General features: G+C 39.7%; 1 protein-coding gene across 1 annotated transcript; it reads right to left on the bottom strand.

The window, feature by feature from the left end:
• Nucleotides 1-22,048: 22,048 nt before the first annotated feature.
• Nucleotides 22,049-24,103, bottom strand: LOC137400386 (uncharacterized). Its single transcript, XM_068086714.1, has 3 exons — nt 24,017-24,103; nt 23,175-23,903; nt 22,049-22,921 (listed from the first exon to the last, which is right to left on the bottom strand). The coding sequence occupies exons 1-3, from the start codon at nt 24,101-24,103 to the stop codon at nt 22,049-22,051; spliced, it is 1,689 nt and encodes a 562-aa protein (XP_067942815.1).
• Between the last annotated feature and the right edge of the window lie 685 nt (nt 24,104-24,788).

The following is a 24,788-nucleotide window of genomic DNA, read 5'->3' as shown; positions in this document are numbered from 1 at the left end:
TAACCTGCATATTTAACAACAAATAATACAGGTACATATAAATTAATTATATTTGAGACAATTGTTAGCAGGAGTACATGTTATGTACAGCGTACATATAATAAGTTACAATGTAATAATTATTATAAGTACGAAAACAGTCTATGAAAGTCTATAATTAAGTCAGCCAAGAGTTGAGGCAGCACAGTTTATTCACATTATCCGAATAAAGAGATACCCTCTTTCTACGTACAATATTGCCAGCTTTAGAGAATAGCCACTCGCAGGGGACAGTAGTAGTAAATATTGTCTGCGACAGCTGGTGATGATTTCTGCTCGGTAGGATGAGAATTAATTAAATTATCTTTTAATGATGATGTGCTGTGGTGGTAGGCAAATTCTTTCTGGCATGTAGTGCACTTCGCTTTCTTGTTTACACTTCCAACAACGTACGGAAATGCGCTAGCTAGTATGGAAGATATTTTTTCTGCTTTCATGTTTCAATAAAGTGTCAATCTTATATCACTTATATTCTAAAGCTGAAATATGATTGTGATTTTTTGGAAAATGAAAATACCTGTGGAATTTACTTTTAAAAAATCTTTTTAAAATAAACAACAAATAGACTGTGAGATACATGTATTAAATAATACTGAAATCGCTTTTCTTGCTATTACCTAGAAACATGTTCGAACAGTTAAACCACTTGGTCGCTTACGGCAAGATCAGCACGGTGCTTGTGCATTGTATAAACAAGTTTAATGTTAGCGACTCACTTTGTGGTTTCATAGTTGAGTGCAAAATAATTGTGGTTGTATATAATTGATAAGAAAGTGCTGCTTGTCATAATAATTATTTGTTAGTAAATTAAATGGTGGTAACCTGCTATGTTAGGGCTATATATCGAACAATACAAAGGCACCACCACATCATGATCACCACCTCAGTTGCATTTTATCTGAAGATTAATTGACTCAACTCAGTTAATCGTGTATTTGTATTGACCGCGTTAATCGTTTAATTAACGCGATCATTGTGCAGCTCTATTTCAAACTAAGCAAACTAGTCACTTGTGATGTAACTAAGAATTGGGAAGCTAAGTGAGAGTTTCACTTTTTATAAAAGATTTTGCAACACGAAACAGCACTATTTTCAAGTGTAACATTGACTCCTCTCTTCTATTAATATAGCACTGTTATCAGCTAGATGTTTAGCTTGCAAACAGATGTCTATGGATTTATCTAACTACTAGTTACTACCTAACTCCTTTCATACAAATTTTACTTTTAGGTTTTATGCATTCACAAACTTTATTCTACTACTAATTTTACTTACTCCCTGATCTGATTATGGGTTCACTAAAAGATTGATATGAGTAAATATCAGACTTGGCCGCTGCCAGAACAGTACACCTGTTTTTGGCCACAACTTGTTGGACTGCTTGAGACATTTTTTTCCTTCCTACATTCTATTATACTTGCTAATGTAGGAGAGAGCAATCAGAGGTGTCAAATATTCATCATGCAAATCTTAAGGAAGTTTAGCACAAGGTTGTAATATTGCCTTCTACATGGTTGATAATCCACCACACTCAAAAGCTGTCTAATTCTATGTTATTAAGCTGATAACATAAATGAACTGTAGCTGCTCAGAAATAGTCAGTTTTTTAATAAGTTAGTGACATTTATAGTGTATGAATAGTGTACAAATAGTGTAGCGTATAGTGCATATATTGTGTAGTACATACACACCATACTAGTATGGTGTGTATGTATGTTTTCTATTCTAGTGTATAAATACACTTTATTCTACTATAGTGTTTAACTTAGAGCAAATTAACACTGCTTGAGAAGGCTAGACGCTTCACTGCCAACTTATTTGCATGGTTTCCTATGAAGTCTTTCTAAAAAAATTACAAAATCACATAATCATCATTAAAAGAACATTGAAACATCAAGCTATGTTACTTAAAAGCTAATATATTACCTGCAATAACAGTGGTAGTATTTTGACAGAATTCTAATGATTATTCTCAAGATATTTATAGCTCTGGCATAGCTAGTACATAAGTGAAATGCAAGATATAGGGAAGCATTACTAATAGAGACAATAATTTTTATTGTGTTGTCAACCTCATTCGAAGTACATTTTATAGTACACTGCCAGTCCCATGCACAGTGACAGATTGTCACTTGTAATCATTATGCCCATAGACCTAGTAACTATTACTGTATAGTTAATAGGTCTATGATTATGCCCACAATGATCCCGAGATGCTACAAGGTGGTGCAATAGGTAGTTTGCCTGACTGCAAAACTTGGTTATGCGAGCTCAATTTCTGTAGAGGCAATCTTTTTCCGTAACATTCTTTGTGTGGCTTTGAACAGACAAATGGATGAATGGGTGAACACAGCTCCTATTATAACAAAGATTTTGTGATTATTTTCTTTCCCTAAATGCAAAGCATTAACTCTTGTAAACATATCATAAATTCTCTGAGGGTTGTTTTACTGTTGGTGATCACTGGTTGTGATCACCAACAGTAAATTAAAGTATAATATATTAGTGAGGCTGTGATCACTACTAGCTACATTCCTAAGTAATTGCCTTAGTACCTATTTACTAACAGCAGTACAACCTACTGTGTGACACAGTGCGGGTGACGATGCGTTTGTAACATGTTTGTGGCATCAACACCGAATTCAAGATTTTATTTGCTTTTTGAAGGGCTCAATTACTGTTCTTCTCTCATTAGCCATTTAGGATCACTTAAAACATGCCTTTGGTTTTAAATAAAATTACTGAATCATTAAAACTACCATTATGATATCTCTATCTTTCTTATGAAAATAGAAAAGGATCAATTAAAATAGCCTAAAATCTGTGACTTCCCTAATTAGTTTCTGATTAGGACCGGCATAAAAATATAACACATAAGTATTGACATAAATTTTTGGCCTTCTTAGTGCGATGCAAACCTGCCTAATATAATCCTTTGGAATACTTAGTGTATATGAGCATAGCTACCGGTATGTAGGATTGTAAAAGAGATTCAGTTCATAACAACTGCAGTATAATCTGAGTAACCGAGTAACTTAGTGAGTTGTAGAAGGTTCAGCTATTCCACGATAGAAGGTTGGAGGCGTACAGGTCGGCATCATTTAAAAGTGATTGGTAATTCATTGTATTTGAGACTTCAGTTTATTTAGAGACATTTTTGGAATAATCAAAGCGTGATGACTACCATTTGGTTATAAAAATATATATGGCTAATAAAGAAAGAAACATTTGTAAACAATTACATAGGTGCAACAATAGCATATCTAGTACTCTCTAGTTAATCCGCTGTAATTACATTCAAATAGTTACAAGTACACTCGGCAGCACCATGAGAGATCATCATGAGTAATCAGTGTTTGCATAATTATCTCTTTTACTACCAAATTAATTTCTTTATCGGGACATAATTACGTATTCCGTAAGACCTAGTTTTTGACACGGGCGCGTATAAATCGTCATAGCTCCTGAACCACACAGTCAAAATTTGGTATAAAAAATATTTTGATACCAAATTAATCATCATTACCTTTTATATCAGCTGAAACTGAAAAATATCACAATTTCGTAGTAGAATGAAAACGAACACATGTTTGAGTTGAACGATTTATCGATATTATTACAGTTTACAGCATTATTACTATTAATGATAAAATATGAATAATAATTCTCAGTAGTGCTATTGTTCAATAACGATCACCCAAAGTCTATAGACCTAAAATTAATAATAAATCATAGCTGAAATACATCTAAAACAGCTGGCCTTTGCTAAAAATAAATTGTGGTAAAAAAGTAGAAGTTTTTGCAAAGCGAAACTGCACTCAGGATGGGTTAACATAGTTTTATTGACTCAATCAGGCAGCTAATTGTTTCCTTTTATTAAAATACAGATATGAAAGAGTAATTCATTAAGTACACGCTAATCAGAAACAATTTGTATGAACCCTACTAGAGCCACATCATGTGACTCTTGACCATACCAGAAGGCTTTGCTGAGCCATTCTACGCTGCTCATAAAGCCAAAGAATTAATGCAGTAATTCGCAAATTAAGCAAATGAGTGGTATTGTTGTAGGGTGTTTGTCTATGTGTCTGATGCCCTGGATTCCAACCCTGTTTGAGGTGGAACCCAGGGCTTCCTTCATGAGAAATTCCTTTTCCCAATGCTTTTAGAGTGGCTTCAGCTGGATGGACACTGCTCTTAGTATAGATTAAGATAATTATTTTGTACTCATAATGATGTTAAAAAACTGCATAACCTGGAAAGACAGTCTGTTATACACCGTATTTATTACAAAATGTGACAGATAAGCCGCAGACCAAATTTTACGGTCAGCGAATAGGTTGTCCTGCCTCCATCTTGCATAGTCCATTTCACACCCACATTACTAGCTATGGAAATTGGCTTGTCTACCGCCGATTATGAAAGTAGTTATATGACAGTAATATGCGCCATAAGAATTTCCTGTTCTATCAACATGTATAATACACGTAGGTCGTGTAACAGATTTTCTTGAGGATGTACTGCCAGGTTATTATTTTTACGGCTAGTTATATTTAAAATAATATGAGAAAATTGCATTTATCTTACAGAATAAATTGAAATCTAGCCATACATAAGCTAAGGGAAAACCTAATTCTTTTAGGCAAGCAATATTAAAGAAGGCAATTTGTAGAAATTAAAATTCTGGTAACGCTGTCAACACCGGTAACTCATTAAATAGAAATACAGTAAGCTCATTGAGTTTTTGTTTTAAGATGAGCTTGAAAAAAATGTGTGTGTAGGTCCTGGACATCGAGTAAAAGTTGTACATGTAAAGTTATTTGGTCTTCTTAAAAATTAAACTGAGAGATTTACAATATTGGAATAAATGCTGCTGATCTCTTAGGTTAATTTCAGAGCAAATTTAATAGTTTTTAAATTTAATAACTGTTTGAAAACTGGTAAATTATACTTAGAAACTTTGCTTAAATAAGTATTTTAAATTAAACTACAAATGCACTCAATTTTATTCTGTGTATCAGAGTCAGGGCTACATACTAATTTTCTAATCTTTTAATTATCTTCATAATTAATGAACCATAAAAATGAATTTTTATCGCCTAAATACTTAAGCTGTGTTTTGGATGCATATATGATTGTGTTTATTCCCAAAAATTAGTTCAGAATAATAAGAGTTGCTAGTTTTCTACAAAATGATTATCTGATAAGTACGAATCATCTCAACAACCAACAATGATCAGTCTGATTGTTATCAGGGACCTCTTCTTCGTGATACTTCTTGAATGGTATTTGACCAGAAGTGTTATATTCAGAGCTATACTCATACAATAATCCCTTGCTAATTAGGTCTTTGCTACTTGAGCAGCTTCAGTAGCCTACTTAACGGGGTATAAATATTCATGACATGCTTCATGGTTACCAAAAATGAATAAATACAAAACAAATGAAATAAAGTATACAAGATACATAAATCTTTCTCAAACTCTGGCCCAGTGAGATTTCTCCGTGAGCAGCCTTGTGGTAGCAGCCATCTCAGTTCACTATTTTCTTGTTGTTTTGTGAAGTGTAAAAGTGTAGTGCTCTTATATAAGATCATCGTGTCTATTAATTGCCCACGACTTGAAAAACTGTTTATTAAAACCTGTTTATTAAAAGATAAAAATGCTTACGATTAAGGTTAGGCCCTGACTTTATTAGACACGAGTTTATTAGTTTTTATTTCATAGTTTTTTACTTTTCACAGCCAGAGCAGGTCTTGATTTACAGCTAAAACTGAAGGACTACTGTATAACATGAATTTGTAAATCACGTGGTAAAAAGGGATTTGTAGGCTGATGAAAGGTCATTGTTTTGCCAATCTTGTTTGCCAAAAAATTTTAAGTTTTATGCTTGGCTGAGTCATCATTACTCCCAACTTATACCACTATGTGTAATCTGTGAAAAAGCATACTTCGTAAACTCTGTAGAGATATATCTTTGGACATGTAGTAGAGTATGTTACAGATTACTGTTGTTTTAATACATTATGATGCATTATCACTCATACGAAACATTAAAAAAAAATTTAATAACACTCGCTTGTCATGGCTCGGTAACTAGGAAGAAAACATCACCCCTTCGTGAGATCAGCAAACCTTTTACCTGCAAACCATGAGCATTTCTTGAGGGCAGTATTACCGGGGAACAAATTTATGCACAAATGCTGCTCTTTTACTTAGGTTGTGATATGTAAGCGTGAGTGATAACTGAGTCGACTAAAGTGAATCCACAACAAACAGATATTTTTTTAACATTTATTCCCGCGTACCTCTCTAGGTTACACATATGTAGTCAAAATGCACTCTAAACCAACAGAGCTTCACACTGGCAAATCTGAGCCAACACATTGTAATCGCAAATTATGGGATAAGTTTAGCGTAAGATAATGTTGTAAAGCCAGATACTATCTAGGAAAATAAGAACAATGTAAAGTTTGTAATGTTGTCAACGTTGTAATGCTGTTGTAATGCTGTCAATGTTGTGACAGATTTGATACCTTTTCTATGGCTGTGAGTATACTATATCTGGTGAGAATGCTTCAAGTAAGTCCTTAAAACTAACTGATGAGAATACATACCATTGAAATAATTTCTATTTGACTTAAGGTACATCTTAAAAAGGCATTCCATTACTTATCATGTTGGGAAGAGAAGGCAACTTAAAAATAGCAAACAAGTAAGGTACTTTAGTGTTAGATGTAATAGTAGCTAAAGAGAAGAGTGTCTAAATTTCCAGCCATCCTCTGATTAGGGTTGTAGCATCTTTTCCTACTAATTTACTTTAACATTTACTTGGAAGCTCGGTGCTTTTAAAAAATTTACTTTTATGCATTTAAAAGTTTGCATGTTAAGCCGTCTTACCAATAACTTTCATAAGTTAGTAATTGTAAGGTTAGTGGGTGTCAGTTAGAGTATAAATGGCATATTTCACAGCTTACTCGCCATGATTACAGTTAATAATCATCGCTATGTGATCCTTAATGATAAGGTCCCTTCTTTAGGGTTCTCAGGCTACCTATGCACATTAAAAATACTTGCAATAGCAAGTATTTTGGAGTATAAATGTCATATGTTGCCGCTTTTTGACTATGATTGTGGTGGAGACTAATTGTTATGCGATCCTAAATAATAATGGTTCTCGTCTCTTATTTAGGGTTCTCAGGCTATTTATGCACATTAAAAATACTTGCATTAGCATAAACGGATAGCTTGCAATCTTCCGACTATATTTTAAATTAGCTTTTCAACAAGTAATATAAATTGAACCAAAATAATACTTGAGTTCAAGGGTTGCTGGTAGAGACAGCTGCTGCCGAGCTTGCCTACGAAACCTTCATTACTCTGAGCTTACAGAAGGCTGATTAGTCCTATTTTATAAAACTTTGCTATATATTTTAAACTATTGTTTAAACTAAGTTTTTAAATATATTTCTTATGCAACTTACATGTACATGTATGCCATATTCAGAAAAGCAGGATGTAGATTTGTCTCCTCTATCTATCTTCTGCCGCTTGTGAATCTGTTCTGTTAGTCTCTTCTTCTCCTGCTACTCAAAGACACAAAATCAATATAAAGGCATTTAAAATTAAAACAATAAGCATTGTGAAAATTTGGTTTCTGATTACCAATGATGGTGGCTGTGTGTAGCCTTAGAGCTAAGGATTTTAGTTGATAGCTATCAGCAGCAGGCATATGAGGAGTTACAAGATACAGAATTTAGCTAAGCACCAGGTAGCTCCTATTTTTATGTCTAGCATTTGTTGTGATCATGACTAGCAGCTGCATGACTTAAATATTCCTACAATGACGTGTGATGATGATCCATGTAGTATAATCAAGGTATGAGGTCTCAACAGTGTAACTAATATTTTAAACTAAGCAAACTAGTCACTTGTGATGTAACTAAGAATTGGAAGGCTAAGTGAGAGTTTCACTTTTTATAAAAGATTTTGCAGCACAAAACAGCACTATTTTCAAGTGTAACATTGATTCCTCTCTTCTCTTAATATAGCACTTTTATCAGCCGAATGTTTAGCTTGCAAACAGATGTCTATGGATTTATCTAACTACTAGTTACTATCAAACTCCTTTCATACAAACTTTACCTTTAGGTTTTACGCATTCACAAACTTTATTCTACTGCTAATTTTACCCACTCCCTGGTATGATTATGTGTCCGGTAAAAGATTGATATGAGTAAATATCAGACTTGACCGCTGCCAGAACAGTACACTTGTTTTTGGCCGCAACTTATTAGATTGCTTGAGACATTATTTTTATTCTTACATCTTATTATACTTGCTAATGTAGGAGAGAGCAATCAGAGGTGCAAAATATTCATCAAGTAAATCTTAAGGAAACTTAGCAGTAGGTTGTAATATTGCCTTCTACATGGTTGATAATTCACCACACTCAAAAGCTGCCTAATTCTATGTTACTAAGCTGATAACATAAATGAAATGTCACTTGCCAGAAATAGTCAGTTTTTTGATAAGTTAGTGATATTTATAGTGTATAAATAGTCTACAAATAGTGTACAAATAGTGTAGTGTATAGCGTATATATAGTGTAGTACATACACACCATAATAGTGTATAAATGTACTAAAATAGAAAAGTTCTTTATTACTTGGTTGGAGAAGATTTGCAAATAGTAACTAGAAACCAGCTTGATAAAAATCAAGAGTTTTCCAAACTCTTGTTATTGTCTTTTATATTATATTGTTATGGTTACCATTACATTATTATGGTCAATATTATATTGCTATGGCCAATATTATATTGTTATGGTCAATATTATATTGTTATGGTCAATATTATATTGTTATGGTCAATATTATATTGTTATGGTCAATATTATATTGTTATGGTCAATATTATATTGTTATGGTCAATATTATATTGTTATGGTCAATATTATATTGTTATGGTCAATATTATATTGTTATGATCAATATTATATTGTTATGGTCAATATTATATTGTTATGATCAATATTATTTTGTTATGGTCAATATTATATTGTTATGGTCAATATTATATTTTTATGGTCAATATTATATTGTTATGGTCAATATTATATTGTTATGGTCAATATTATATTGTTATGATCAATATTATATTGTTATGGTCAATATTATATTGTTATGATCAATATTATATTGTTATGGTCAAGATTATATTGTTATGATCAATATTATATTGTTATGGTCAATATTATATTGTTATGGTCAATATTATATTTTTAAAAGCAGCTGGTGTATCCAAAAGGCACTTGGTGAAGTATTACATAACCTTGAAAACAAAGGAAAGTAAAAGTAACAGTTTTTTGAACAATTTGAGCAGAATAATGAAAGATATACAGTTGCTATTGAGATGTTACTAGCGTAATAAGTTTGTAATCAGAAAGATTTTTGAAAAATTAAATATGGTTTCTAAAGCTAAAAGATTTAAGATAAAATTTGTCATTGAGTAGTCTTACCTGCTAAAAGCTGAATTTGCTTCATGACTCAATTTTCTCAAAAGTTTAAATACAAAAAGTTCACTTTTAAGGTAATGGCATGCTTCTGTCATGTAGTGACAATGCTTGGTAGTGTTCTCATGTTCAAGTAGAGGAACACACCACCAGGACTAGGTTTTTATGAGCTACCTTTGGGTGGTCTTAACACTTCTCAAGGGCTTTTGGAACTGTCAGAGTAGCCTGAAGGGATGCATTTTGCAACACGTCTAATCTGACAGAGCAAGGCAGCCATTTTACCTGCCCAATGTGTGAAGGACAGAGGCGGATTTTTAATGTGCCCATGTTGTCAGTGTGGTACACGGGGCCTCTAAGTTATGGTCTAGATCCAAAAGACCCAGCAATTTGGGATGGAAAACTCGATGAGAGCTTTTTGTAAGATCGGCATTAAGCAGGGCTCGAACCATCAACCTCATTGTTAACAATCAAAGACACTACCACAAGGCCACACTGACACCCTAAATAAATAAAAAAGTTTAAAATAATTACAATGACATGTTTCTATTCAAATAATTTTTTAATTATTTGACAACTATTACATAACCTATAAACTCACAGACAATACAAAAATAAGAAATTTTAATCAAACTGGTCTGGTATTTGATTTACATCATTTACTTCAGAGTGATACCACAGTTAGATTGTTACTTATCTTGCTATTTCAAGGCTTCACTACATACACAGCATCAGTTGTCTAATTCACTTGGGATTCATTAACAAATTATTAACATTTACTAATATTCATTAACAAATTCACGGTTGCCACAAACGAATAAAATAAGACATAAAAGAAATAAAATACACAAAATACATTAATCTTTATCATACTTCGGCTCAGTGAGATCTCTTCGTGAGCATTATTATTTTAGCAACTATCTCAGTTGTTAACTTTCTGTCATGTTTTGTTAAGTGTAAAAATTTAGAGCACCTGTGACACCCCTCACCATGTCTCTTAACTGCTCACAGCTTGCTAAACTGTTTATTAAAACCTCAACATAAGAGGAAATGCTTACGATTAAGAAAACAAAGTGACTGTATTAGACATGTGTTTATTAGTGTCTGTCTCACAGATTTTCACTTGTCACAGTGAGAGCCGGTCTTGATTTACAGCTAAAAGTGAAAGGTCACGGTATCAAATGCATTTGTATATCGCAAAAAAGATAAAAAAGGTTTGCAGACTAGTAAAAGGCCACTGTTTTGCCAATTTTGTGTGTCAGAAACTCATAAATTTAATGCTTGGCTGAGTCATCCTACTCCCAACATGTACCACTACCTGTAATCTGCAAAAGAGCATACTTCTTAAACTTTGTTGAGATATATCTCTAAACTTAAAGTAAAGTATGTTACAGATTACTGTTGTTTTAATAAATTATGATGCATTATCACTCATATAGAGCATAAATAAAATGATTGAATGACACTCATTTGTCAGAGGTCGGTAACTAGGAAGAAAACATAAGCTCTTCGTGAAATCAGCGATTGAATAAGAAGTTTTCATACTGAAAAGATAAACAGGTTATCTACAACTCTTTACAAATTGCTCACATTACTCTTACAGCATGTTCAGCAACACAACATTTAATGATAATCTGGCCTTGATAAAATTTGGTGTGATGAGCGATACTTTTACACTTTTTGATGACATCCTTCCCGATAATAAACAACGCAAAAACTTCCTGTTTTGCTTCTGAGTCTCTTGCAGCTCTTTTTGTTATGAATTGCATGTGAACCAGGTTACACACATAAACCATGAGCCTTTCTTTAAGGTAGTATTATTAGGGAACAAATTTATGCAGGAATGTAGAAGGATGGTTAGTTGAAATGCTGCGCTCTTGCTTTGGTTGTGATACACGAGTGTTAATAGTAACTGGGATGGCTAAAGCAAATCAACAGCGAACAGTTGTTTTTTGACATTTGCCATATGGTATCTGGTCAAATTTTGTAAAAGATTCGATAGTTTTTCTATGGCTGCGAGTATACTATACCTGCTGAGAACGTTTCAAGTAAGTCCTTAAAACTAACTGATGAGAATACCATTGAAATAAGTTCTATTTGACTTAAGGTACATCTTAAAAAGGCATTCCATTACTTATCATGTTGGGAAGAGAAGTCAACTTAAAAATAGCAAACAAGTAAAAAAATTTAGTGTATTTGATGTAATAGTTGCTAAGGAAATGAATGCCTAAGTTTCTAGCTGTCCTCTAGGTTGGAGAATTTTTCCTACTAATTTACTTTAACATTTACTTGGAAGCTCGGTGCTTTTAAAAAAAAAACTTTTATGCATTTAAAAATTTGCATGTGAAGCCGCCTTACCAATAACTTTAACAAGTTAATAATTGTAAGGTTAGTGGGTGTCAGTTAGAGTATAAATGGCATATTTCACAGCTTACTCCCCATGATTATATTGACTAACCATTGCTATGTGATCCTCAATGATAAGGTTTCACGTCTCTTCTTTAGGGTTCTCAGGCTATCTATGCACATTGAAAACACTTGCATTAGCATGAACAGATAGCTTGCAGTTTTCTGACTATATTTTTAACCTTAAATTAGCTTTTCAACAAATAATCAATAAATTGAACTAAAATAATATTTGAGTTAAAAGGGTTGCTGGTAGAGACAGCTGCTGCCGAGCTTGCCTACGAAACCTTCAATACTCTGAGCTTATGGAAGACTGAATAGTCCTTTTCTATAAAATTTTGCAATATATTTAAAACTATTGTTTAAACTAAGTTTAAATATATTTCTTATGCAACTTACATGTCTGTCATATTCAAAAAAGCAGGATGTGGATTTGTCTCCTCTACCTATCTTCTGCCACTTGTGAATCTTTGCTGTTGGTCTCTTCTTCTCATACTACTAAAAGACATTTAGTCTAATCAATATCAAGGCATCTAAAATAAAACAACAAACATTGTGGAAATTTGGTTTGGGATTATCAATGATGGGGGTGTGGGTAGCCTTAGAGATATGGATTTTAGTTGATAGCTATCAGCAGCTGGTATCTGAGGAGTTACAAGATATAGAATTTAGCTAAGCGCCAGGTAACTACTAATTTTATGTCTAGCATTTGTTGTGATCATGACTAGCAGCTGCATGACTTAAATATTCCTACGATGAAGTGTGATGATGATCCATGTAGTATAAGCAAGGTATGAGGTCTCAACAGTGTATGAGGTCTCAACAGTGTATGAAGTCTCAACAGTGTATGAGGTCTCAACAGTGTATGAAGTCTCAACAGTGTATGAGGTCTCAACAGTGTATGAAGTCTCAACAGTGTATGAGGTCTCAACAGTGTATGAGGTCTCAACAGTGTATGAGGTCTCAACAGTGTATGAGGTCTCAACAGTGTATGAGGTCTCAACAGTGTATGAGGTCTCAACAGTGTAACTAATATTTCAAACTAAGCAAACTAGTCACTTGTGATGTAACTAAGAATTGGGAAGCTAAGCGAGAGTTTCACTTTTTATAAAAGATTTTGCAACACGAAACAGCACTATTTTCAAGTGTAACATTGACTCCTCTCTTCTATTAATATAGCACTGTTATCAGCTGGATGTTTAGCTTGCAAACAGATGTCTATGGATTTATCTAACTACTAGCTACTACCTAACTCCTTTCATACAAATTTTACTTTTAGGTTTTATGCATTCATAAACTTTATTCTACTACTAATTTTACTCACTCCCTGGTCAGATTATGGGTTCACTAAAAGATTGGTATGAGTAAATATCAGACTATAATCAGCATTAAAAGAACTTTGAAACATCAAGCTATGTTACTTAAAAGCTAATATATTACCTACAATAACAGTGGTAGTATTTTGACAGAATTCTTATGATTATTCTCAAGATATTTATTACAGCTCTGGCATAGCTAGTACATAAGTGAAATGCAAGAGATAGGGAAGCATTACTAATAGAGACAATAATTTTTATTGTGTTGACAACCTCGTTCCATGTACATTTTATATGTGCTAGTACCCTGCCAGTCTTGTGCACAGTGAGAGATTGTCGCTTGTAATAATTATGCCCCCAATTATTCCGAGATGCTACAAGGTGGTGCAATAGGTAGTCTGCCTGACTGCGAAACTTGGTTATGCGAGCTCAATTTCTGTGGAGGCCATCTTTTTCCTTTACACTCTTTGTGCTGCTTTGAACAGACAAATGGATGAATAGGTAAACACAGCTCCTATTATAACAAAGATCTCGTGATTATTTTCTTTCCCAAAAAGCAAAGCATTAACTCTTGTAAACATACCATAAATTCTCTGAAGGTTGCTTTACTGTTGGTGATCACTGGTTGTGATCACCAACAGTAAATTAAAGTATTTTATAGTAGTGAGGCTGTGATCACTACTAGCTACATTCCTAAGTAATAGCCTTAGTACCTATTTACTAACAGCAGTACAAGGTACTAACCACCTAACCGGGTAGTACAGGTGCTTTTGATGCCAAAGAATCAGGAACTGGCACCACGCTTCAGGACTCCCCCGTACACAGGAAAGGGGGATGTAGAACTTTTTTTTGCCTGCCTTCTGGAGGTAGCCGACGCCAACCAGTGGACGGAAAGAGCAACACTGTTGCACTTCCGAGAAGCACTGGGCAAACAGGCCAAGGACTGTAGATGGGCTGAGGACCAGGAGGCCATCTTCAATACCCTCTGAGAAAGATTCGGGCTATCCGCCAAACACGCATTAAGCCAGCTTAACGCCCTTAGATGAGAGAAAGGAACATCACTTCAGGAACATGCTATCCAGGTTGAAAGGCTGGTACGCATTGCGTGCGGAGATCTGCAAAACCGTCACCAGAATAACATAGCCATGGAGATGTTCTGTAGCTGGCTAAGTGACTCTGCCTTGCAGCGACTTCTGTTGGCCAAACACATGCTAACACTAGCTGACGCTGCACGGGCCAGAAATGACTACCTCAAGATTCAGGGAGGCAAGTGCAAACCCATCGGATCATTGGTGCGAGCCCTAAAGGGAGAATCCTCTGACCAAGTAAACTTGGCCAAAACCGACGTCATTGGTCGACTAGCCCGGCTAGTCCAATCTCTCACAAAGAAAGTGGAATAACTCCAGAAGCGAGTTTACACACAGACCGAGAGAGGAAACCAGCCAGCTACCTTTTGCTGGGGTTGCGGCCAGCCAGGGCAAGTTTGAAAGAACTGCCCCACTTCTCAAAACCGGCTTTGGAAAACTAGGGGAAGCCACAGCAGTAGCTCCAGCTACTGACTGCGCCAAGACCAAACAACCCCGGAGATGCACCAAAGCTGCATGGGGTTTGGTGAACGCTGGCGAATGGTCTCAACCAGCAAGGACTAGACCAAGGGAATTTCATGCATAAGAAGAGCTTTTGGAGACACGAAATTATTATTAGTCCTTGAGTGAGGCCAGCCCCGACGCTTTTCTGATCCTGGATGCTGTCTACGCCCCTCTGAGCGAGCGGCAAGGACGTAACCAGAAACGTAGGAGGGTGACTACCAAATCCTCTTCACCCAAGACACCAAGGACCACCCCCACAAAACGGGATAGTCAGTAGCCTGCCTTAAAAGCAGCAAGGCCATCACCTTCTCCCGCTTCAGGAGCGGCGACCTCAGGAGCTGCGGGTCAACCCCGGACATGGGACAGCCCCAAGGACTAACTTCGCCCCGTTACAAAGGGACGGTACTTGAAGCCCTTCAGAAGATGCCCTGAAAAACACTACTATGGCGCAAGCCCTCAGCCGAGCTCACTCAACCAGCTATTTCCTTTCAGGAAGAGTGGAGGGGCGGCCCATTCAGTTTCTCCTGAACCCGGGGTGTACCACGAACCTGCTAAATAAACAGGTCTTTGACCGACTACTTGGAGCCGTACGAGACCAGCTTGAGGACAGCAACAGCCACGGCCTACTGGCTGGCGAGACACGGCTCCCCTTCTATAGAATGATTGGGTTGACAAATCGTCTGATAGACGTGAGGACGAGGGAAGTTTTTGTAGTCAGTCGTCTAAGCGAGGATGCCAAACGTGAAATGTATTTCTTCGTGGCCCATCAGTGTTCTTTTGAGTTTGAACAAACAGTGGTCTTATAGAGCCCGGATAGAGATGGCGATACTGTCATGCAAGTGCCAAGTATTACTGGTACTTTGCCAACAAACATTATGCTTTTTAGCTAAAGCTTTATACAAGCTAATATTATATAGTACTGTCTCATTATAGCTATTAATAATGCTTGTAGCTTTTTACAAAGCTTTTCTATGACCAAACATATAAATACTTGGGTTTTCTGTTATCAAATCAGTTGTCTCTGGAGTGTGCAATAAACCATTTCTCTAATTTAATACTCTATTTAATTGCTTCTGTGCAGAAACATAACAGAAGCTAATTGGCGACAAGGATTTCTCTTTTGAACAGTTACAAAGAGTTTTGTTCAGATTTTATCATTGATAAAATCGATACAAAGAGTTCTAGTTTATTACAAGAGTAACTGTTCAAAATTGCACCACTACAATGGCAGAAGTAGCAGACCTGATCAAGCTAATGCAGAAGCAGCAGGAGGACCAGAGACAGCAGCAAGAGGAGCAGAGAAAGCAGCAAGAAGAGCATAGACAACAGCAGCATGAGGAGTTCAAGCAGCAACACGAGGAATACAGACATCAGCAAGATGAAAGAATGGAGGAGAATAAGAAACTGATGGAGCTACTACTACAAAACCTACAACGGAAACAAGAAACAGCTGCAACCGCTGTTCCAGCCTTCCCAGGTTTTGACCCAACAGCAGAGCTACTAACAGATTACATAGACAGATTCAACACATTCATTGCAGCAAATTCTATTCATCAAGACAAGATTGCTGGCACTTTTCTCACCAACCAACAGCCTACACTCTACAAGCAGCTTAGTAATATGGCAGCTCAGCTTTCAACACTCAAGCAGATCAACGACCTCAACATGGATGAAATACTGGAATTTCTCAAAGACCAGTATGACCCTAAGCGCTTCATTGTTAGAGAGCGTTACAAGTATTGGAGTGACATGCAGAGGAAACCTGGAGAAACTATTCAAGAGTTAGCTGCCAGAATTCGTCAAGATGCAACTACATGTGCCTTCATAGACATTACAGATCCATTAGATGAGGCTCTCAGAACAAGATTTATCTGCTCTGTAAACAATGAAGCAGTTCTCAAATCTCTCTTCAAGGTCAAGGACAATGAACTCAACTTCAACAAAGCTATACAGGTAGCACAGGAAACAGAAGAAGCAGCTAAAGTTGCCAAAGAGACAGTTTATGGAAACTCGTCTAAAGTCAACAAGGTTGCTCAACAGAAATCAAGATACAAACCAATCCAGAAAAACAACTCTACACCTGACAAGCAGAAGGAAGGAAAGCTATGCTACAGATGTGACCGAACTAACCATACAGCGGATGACTGCAGATTCAAAGCAGCCACCTGCAACTTTTGTTCTAAACAAGGTCACATAGAAAGAGCATGCAAGAAAAAGAAATCATCTGCAGCAGAAAAACCAGTAAAGATGATAGAACGCACATCAACCAAGATGGTGAAACTTGCTGAAAACATCAAACTGGAGGGAGACAACTTCACACTTGAACTGGACACTGGAGCATGTGACAACTTCATCTGTAAATCAATATGGGAGAAGCTAGGAAAGCCAAACCTAAAACCTACTACAGTTAACTACAAATCAGCCTCAGGACATCTCATAGAGACGCTTGGCAGATGTGAGCTAACTGCCCAATGGGATGCACAGAAAGAAGTCAGACTACCATTTGTGATTAGTGCTGTTCAAGATCTCAACCTACTAGGAAGAACTGCTATACAGCAACTAGGCATCTCTATTGATGACAAGCTACAACAGAACCTTGTATCAACAATCACAGAGAACCAGCCAGATGGGAGGTTACAAATCAAGTGTAAGGAGATGTGCAAAGAATTTCCAGAAATATTCAAAGACGAGCTAGGATGTCTCAAGAACTTTGAACTAGAGATAAACTTCAAACCTTCAACAAAGCCAGTCTTCTGCCGACCCAGACCAGTTCCTATTGCCTTGACAGAAGAGCTCAACCAAGCATACGAAGCAGGTGTAGCTAAAGGCATATGGGAACCAACTCAATTCAACCAGTATGGAACACCAGTTGTACCTGTACGCAAATCTACAACAGGTCAAGCTGCAGGGAAGATCAGAGTATGTGGAGACTACTCCAAGACTATCAATAATCAGCTAGAAACACATAGGAAACCTATCCCACTACCAGAAGATCTAATCAGAAAACTAGGTGGAGGCTATTGCTACACAAAGATTGATTTAGCAGATGCCTACAATCAAATATTGTTGGCACCAGAAAGTCAACGACGACTAGCACTATCAACACACCGAGGAGTACTACTACAGAAGAGGTTGCCCTTTGGCATAAGCTCAGCACCAGGGTATTTTCAAGAAATCATGGAGCAACTGACACAAGACCTCCCAGGAGTAGCAGTATACCTAGATGATATACTAGTGAGTGGAGCCAATGCAGAGAGCCATCTACAAAACTTACGTCGACTTCTTCAAAGATTAGAAGAAAGAGGGCTCAGATGTAGAAAAGACAAGTGCTGTTTTGCTCAACCTACAGTAGAGTATCTGGGACACAAACTCACTTCAAAGGGAATCACTAAAGGAAAGAAGGCAGATGCAGTACAACAGATGCCAGTCCCAACAGACTTAACTCAGCTAAGATCTTTCTTAGGAGCTACACAATTCTACAGCAAGTTCATACCCAATCTGTCACAACTCACAGGACCATTGCACAAACTGACACGCAAAGGAGAGACCTGGAAGTGGGGCACTGAACAAGAAAAGAGCTTCAACAAACTGAAAGATATGCTATCAACTGATAGTGTCTTAGCACACTTCAACCCAGATCTTGACATTGGAATCTCATGTGATGCTTCAGAAACTGGACTGGGAGCTGTACTATTTCATCGTTATCCTGATGGAAGTGAGAGACCAATAGCCAATGTTTCAAAAACACTGACCAGCACACAGAGGAAATATGGACAAATACAAAAAGAAGCTCTCTCAATCATATTTGCTCTAAAGAAGTATCACCAGTACCTGTATGGTCGACGGTTTATCTTGGTAACTGACCACAGACCTCTTCTCACACTTCTAGGACCTACCAAAGGAGTTCCAGCTCTAGCAGCCAACAGACTAGCAAGATGGGCACTGGTACTAAATCAGTATGACTACACCATAGAATACAGATCTACCCAGCATCATCAAAATGCAGATGTCCTCTCAAGACTGCCAGTTGGACCTGATAAAGAGTTTGATGCAAGAGAAGATGAGGATGATGTTGATACAGTATGCACTATTCACACTATTGGACAACAGCTCAACTCTACAGACTACAATGTTCTAGCAAAGGAGACAAAGAAAGACACAACACTAGCCACAGTAATGCGCTACACAGCAGAAGGATGGCCTGGTAACAAAGAGATGAAGGAGACTCAGCTGTCACTCTTCCACAAGATCTCAGATTCACTTTCTATCACTGAAGGTTGTCTTCTATATGGCAACAGAGTAGTCATTCCTGTCAAGCTACAACAGGAAGTATTAAAGATCCTTCACCTTGGACACTTTGGAATGGAAAGAATGAAGAAGCTAGCTCGAACTGCTGTCTATTGGCCTCGCATTGACTCTGATATAGAGGAGACAAGTCGACAGTGCACTGCCTGTGCTGAACATCAGAAGCTTCCACAGAAGTATCCTATACATCCCTGGATGCTACCTGAGAAGCCATGGAGTCGTCTTCACTTAGATCATGCAGTGAACTTCATGGGCAGCCAATGGCTAGTGATGATAGATGCCTACTCAAAGTATCCATGCATACACAGGACGTCATCTACTTCTACCAGAGCTACCACAGACATCTTAGAGGAGATATTCGCACACTTTGGATACCCTCACACCATAGTCACTGACAATGCTACCAGCTTCACCTCAGGAGAGTTTCAGCAGTGGTGTCAAGAGAGAAGCATTGTTCACCTCACTGGAGCACCCTACCATCCAGCTACAAATGGCGCAGCTGAAAGACTAGTACAATCCTTCAAACAAGCCATGAAGAAATCGTCACTCTCACCTAAATCTGCACTACAACAGTTCCTGATGCACTATAGAAGGACACCACTTCCTACAGGATACTCTAACAGTCAGCTGCTGAATGGAAGACAGATGAGATGCAAGATTGACACCCTATTGCCATCACCCGCACACATAGCACAGTTTCATCAATCCAGAGAAGTCAACCGATCGGCAGAAAAGACAGTTAGCAAGATACACAGCTACAATCTTGGAGCACCATGCTATGCCTTGTATCATGGACCTAAACGCAACAGACATCCTAGATGGGTTCCAGCCATTGTTACTAAGATATATGGAACTCGTAGTCTCAATGTCAAAGTGGTACCAAAGGGACCTACTTGGAGAAGACATGTTGAACAACTCAGACCAAGATACTCAACAGAAGAAGATCAAGACCCTGGAGATAAACCTGATATAACAGAGGAGACAAAACTGCAACTACCAGCCCCTACAACTGTAACAGAGCGACCTCCGTCTAGAAGAAGACCACGCAACCCTCGTCTACCTGATGGAGATGAGTATAGCAGAGACAAACCCCGAAGGTCTAAGAGAACCAGAAAGAACCTTTAGCTTAGTGAGGAGGTGTCATGCAAGTGCCAAGTATTACTGGTACTTTGCCAACAAACATTATGCTTTTTAGCTAAAGCTTTATACAAGCTAATATTATATAGTACTGTCTCATTATAGCTATTAATAATGCTTGTAGCTTTTTACAAAGCTTTTCTATGACCAAACATATAAATACTTGGGTTTTCTGTTATCAAATCAGTTGTCTCTGGAGTGTGCAATAAACCATTTTTCTAATTTAATACTCTATTTAATTGCTTCTGTGCAGAAACATAACAGATACATTGTCGCATCACCACATGGAATTACTGCCCCATGGGGTTAATTGAAGGATTTCACCACGGACCCGCAGTGGCGAGTATCCTAAATCAGCCAGGACCCAATGGACAGGTCATCACCCGCTGTATGAACATGACGGAGCAGTCATTGACCTTCCGTTCTGGAGCCACCATTGGCACATACACAGAGGTGGATACCTCACAGGTCGAGGAGGACGACCCTTTACTATACGAAGCCGGTCCGACTTCAGGCAGTGAAGCGCTGGTTCACCTTAAGGAGTTGTTTCAGTCGCTTCAAGACCTACTCAAGAGGGAGCTCAATGAACCAGCTGGAGGAGCCTGGAGCTTGCTCGTGGTGCTGGTCTAAAAGAACGACGGGAAATAGCGGTCCTGCATTGATTATCAGCGGCTGAACGCTGTCACTGAGCAGGACACTTACCCTTTTGTAAGTTACTAATCAAAAATTACGCAGTACCAGACTGCCAGCCGTGACACTCCAAAACTTCCCCTTATGTCACCCTTACTCCACCTGTATGTTTTACCAGAAAACACCGTAGTGCCAGACTACACCAGTAGGTTTACTCACGAGTCACCAAGACTCAGAAGGACTTTTAATAATCCTTTCTAGGATGACGCAACACACGACGAGCACAGAGTCACAAGCTATGCTGACGGAGCTCGGATTCCCAATGACAACATGGTCGTTTTTGCTCGTCTGTTGGCGCATGCCCACAAACCCTTCCGAGCTACCATCGGGCACCACGTGACTACTAACTCACATTTCCCCCAGCTTTTAAGAAGCTACCAGCTATCCCTCATAGTCATCCAAATACCGAGGACGCCGTCGCTCCCGCTGCGACCGCCTGAGCATTGACGGTTGAAGCTCAGGCTCATCAGGATCTAAATCCCCGGATGGAACCCCAGTAGTCTGAGGCTCACCATCCATGTTTTGAACTTCATCCTCGGCAGTCTGAGGACTGTCCTCCACATCCCCCTGCGAGGCCTCAGCTACCTCACAGGGATGCAGCTGAGGCGGTGGAGAGCAGCAGAACCGCGTAATCTATCTAGATTAGGCCGGCCGTCTTCGACCAGTTCACGGATGCCGTTTTCCCTACTACGGTCAGTGCCAAACCGCCGTTTGCGGACATCCCTCACATGCCTCGGCATGCCATCCACGCACTCGATGTGCTTTGAAACGACTCCGGTAATCACTCCTGGTGCCACTGCCTAGTGCATGATAGAGTCGCAGGTTTCACCCACACCTCATCGCCGACAGCAAATTTGCCGTGACTGACCTCATCTAACCCGCGTAGATTGACGTCAAAAGGCACTCGCCATGAATATCGATACAGATTATTCGAGGGTACCGAACCCCAATCTGTACCCTTGCGAGGCGTGATGTTATACCAAAATGTCGCCTCCTTGGGCTAATTCATCCCCTCTCAGCAATCCTCTTGATTGTCCGGTAATTCCTCTCGACGATTCAGTTGCCACTCGGGGCGTAAGCGGCACGAAATCTCAGAGAAATCTCCCACTCGTCAGCAAACTGTGCAACAGTTGCTGACCTAAACGCCATGGAATTATCTATTAACAATTCATCAAACAGCCCTCGCTCAGTTACGACCGTGCGTAACTGAGCCACGATGTGCGCTGCGGTCTCACTTGGCAAGCGGCGCCAGATAGCGAAACGTGATGGCCCGCAATCAACCATGGACAGGAACACCTGACCGCCATAGTGAGTCACGTCTATGGCCACCCGGCACCAGTTATTCTCGACAGCCAAGCTGCCTGTTTCCACGAGGTTCTCACCTCTTGGAGCCGGGTCAACACGCTGACAAGCCTCACAGCCAGCCAGCTTGCGTTTGACCTGCTCCCGTGTCAAGTCACTGCGTACTTGCTGAGCAAGGTACAGTGTTCTTTCGACACCCAGATGGTGAGGCAAATCAGCCGCCCACACAGCATCCCTGAGGCTCTCGCCGGTGAAGATGGCAGCAGCCATGCTCTCGGCCTCACCTCCACTCATCCCTCGATGCCCAAGCCACTTCTTGGGCACCCTCGTCATTCTATCCGCCTTGTTCTTCACAGTAGGTACAAGACGCATAGTGACCGATAAGCCGTACTTGGTGATCGTGTTACGGATCACCCCCAGCCGACGCTTCACCAGCATCTCTGCAGCACCTTTCATGCAAACACGATTGCACCCGTCAATTGTATTTGACATCCAATTGACAACTGTGAGAGAGTCAACCGCCAAGGCGAAGGTCTTGAACCCCCACGCGATAGCCAGGTTAACACCTCGTCCCACAGCTTCCAGCTTGGCAACATTGATGTGTGAATAGTCTGACTCCTTCCTCAGCTACGTCACATCCTCAACATTGCTGCCATCAACCTTAACTGCCACACCGAGGCCCAGAGAGCTAGCATCTGTCCACACAACGACCGAACCGTTCGGTCTTACGTGCCACGAACCCCTAACAGGGTTCTCCTGACATACCCTTGTGTGAAGCTCACTAGCCAGCGAGCTGACCTCTTTTTCAACAGGGGCATCCCAGCCGCTTCAAGAAGCTGCAATAGGGCCGCAACCACCCAGCCACTGGGTAATGACCGACAAGTCGGCCACAAAACGAGAAAAGCTCTCTCTTAGTCAGCCCAGCTGGCTCAAGATGTATTTCGGAGAGTGAAGTTCTCCTCGACATTTGCAAATGTCCACGAGTATTTCCTTTCAGAGAAATGCCCAACAACAGACCTCCATCAAGGCCCTCCGGCTCTTTCATCGCCAGTCCATACTTAGCATGGTGCTTCCTCAGCTCCTCCACGCCAAGCACAGACTCCTGTACTACTATATTGTTGGTATAGTGGTCAGTCCCTCGTCGGACCCGCTCGTCGAGCAACAGAACCTTGCCTAGGATTTTGGTCATGATCCTAGGCGCACACGAAAGCCCGAAGCCTAAACGCACCAGCGCATAAGGGACCCTTTTATACTTCACGACCTGGTATTTCCACAGGTCCTCCAAAACATGGATCTGTAGGTACGCAGACTTGAGGTCGACTACCCCAAGTTCGCCATGCAACTGTTTCCATTTCCGGATTTTCTCGCCGCACACAGCGACCGCGTCACCTCCCATGTGACCCTCCACAAACGCGTTCAGTTCATGGTAGTCCATGACTGGTCGCACTTTGTCCTTCGTTGGTTGAAAAACAGCCAAAAGGGGGATAATACCCTCAATGGGCCGACTCCACCTTTTCAACCAACCTTTTGAGATCCAGCTCTCCATTTCAGCACAGTACCGCTCATGCAAGTTAGGTGCCCGAGTACACCTGTACTCCGCGACCTGGGTCTGCAATCATTTCGGAGATTCCCCGAACCACCGCCAGCTAACAGTCCATCGGCCTTGGGCAAAAGTGGCAATAAAATCAGGGTCGTCGACTCGCAGTGACACCAGATCACTACCCAACCCCGACAACGGTACCACCCTTGCACCCCCGCATGCGCAGCCAGCCCCAGTATCCTGCCCTGCAGGTACTCCACAGTATCCATTCTGATAGGGTTTTTTTCACCTGACCGAATACTTTGCATCACTTCCTCTACGGACAGTGACGCCTCCTGTGTGGTCAATGACGACACCACCCAGCAAGTAGTCAACCCCAAGATTGCACAACTTGTCCATAACAAGTGCCGTAACGCCGAAACAGTGTCCTTGTACACCAATGACCACGCGACACTGACCCTTCACATGAGACGCCTTACCATCCGCTGTCAACAGTGGGTGGCTCGGCCCAAGTCTGGTTGAGCCTGTCAATGCCTGCGGACTTACCAGAGTCCTCTCGCTTCCAGTGTCAACCAGACACTGAAAACCGTAACCTTCAGAATTGCTCGAACAACAGGCATACGACTGCTCGTCGTAGGCGCGCCAGTCGCCCCGGACAGCCAAAGACTGTCCCGCAGTACACTCTTACTGCTTGCATGTGACCTCCAGCCTCCCCCTGTCATGCCAACGCCACCTCGGGTCCCCTTGATGTTAAGGGAGATCCCTCGTAAGCCTGACTTACACGATGTCCATATGAGAGGATGCGGCGCCCCGAATTGCATCCTCCTGATGAAAATTCGGCTCATCTTCTGTGAGCCCTGCCGCCGCCCCAGGCGGTGGCCGTACAGGACAATCCCGTACAAAGTGCTCCGTGCTACTGCACCGAAAACACCCGACCCTCTTGCCAGAAGAGGT

Source organism: Watersipora subatra, chromosome 7 (genome assembly GCF_963576615.1).
Source record: "Watersipora subatra chromosome 7, tzWatSuba1.1, whole genome shotgun sequence".
NCBI classification, from domain to species: domain Eukaryota; kingdom Metazoa; phylum Bryozoa; class Gymnolaemata; order Cheilostomatida; family Watersiporidae; genus Watersipora; species Watersipora subatra.
The sequence above is the reverse complement of the archived record's forward strand: the minus strand, read 5'-3'. Positions and strand labels throughout refer to the sequence as shown.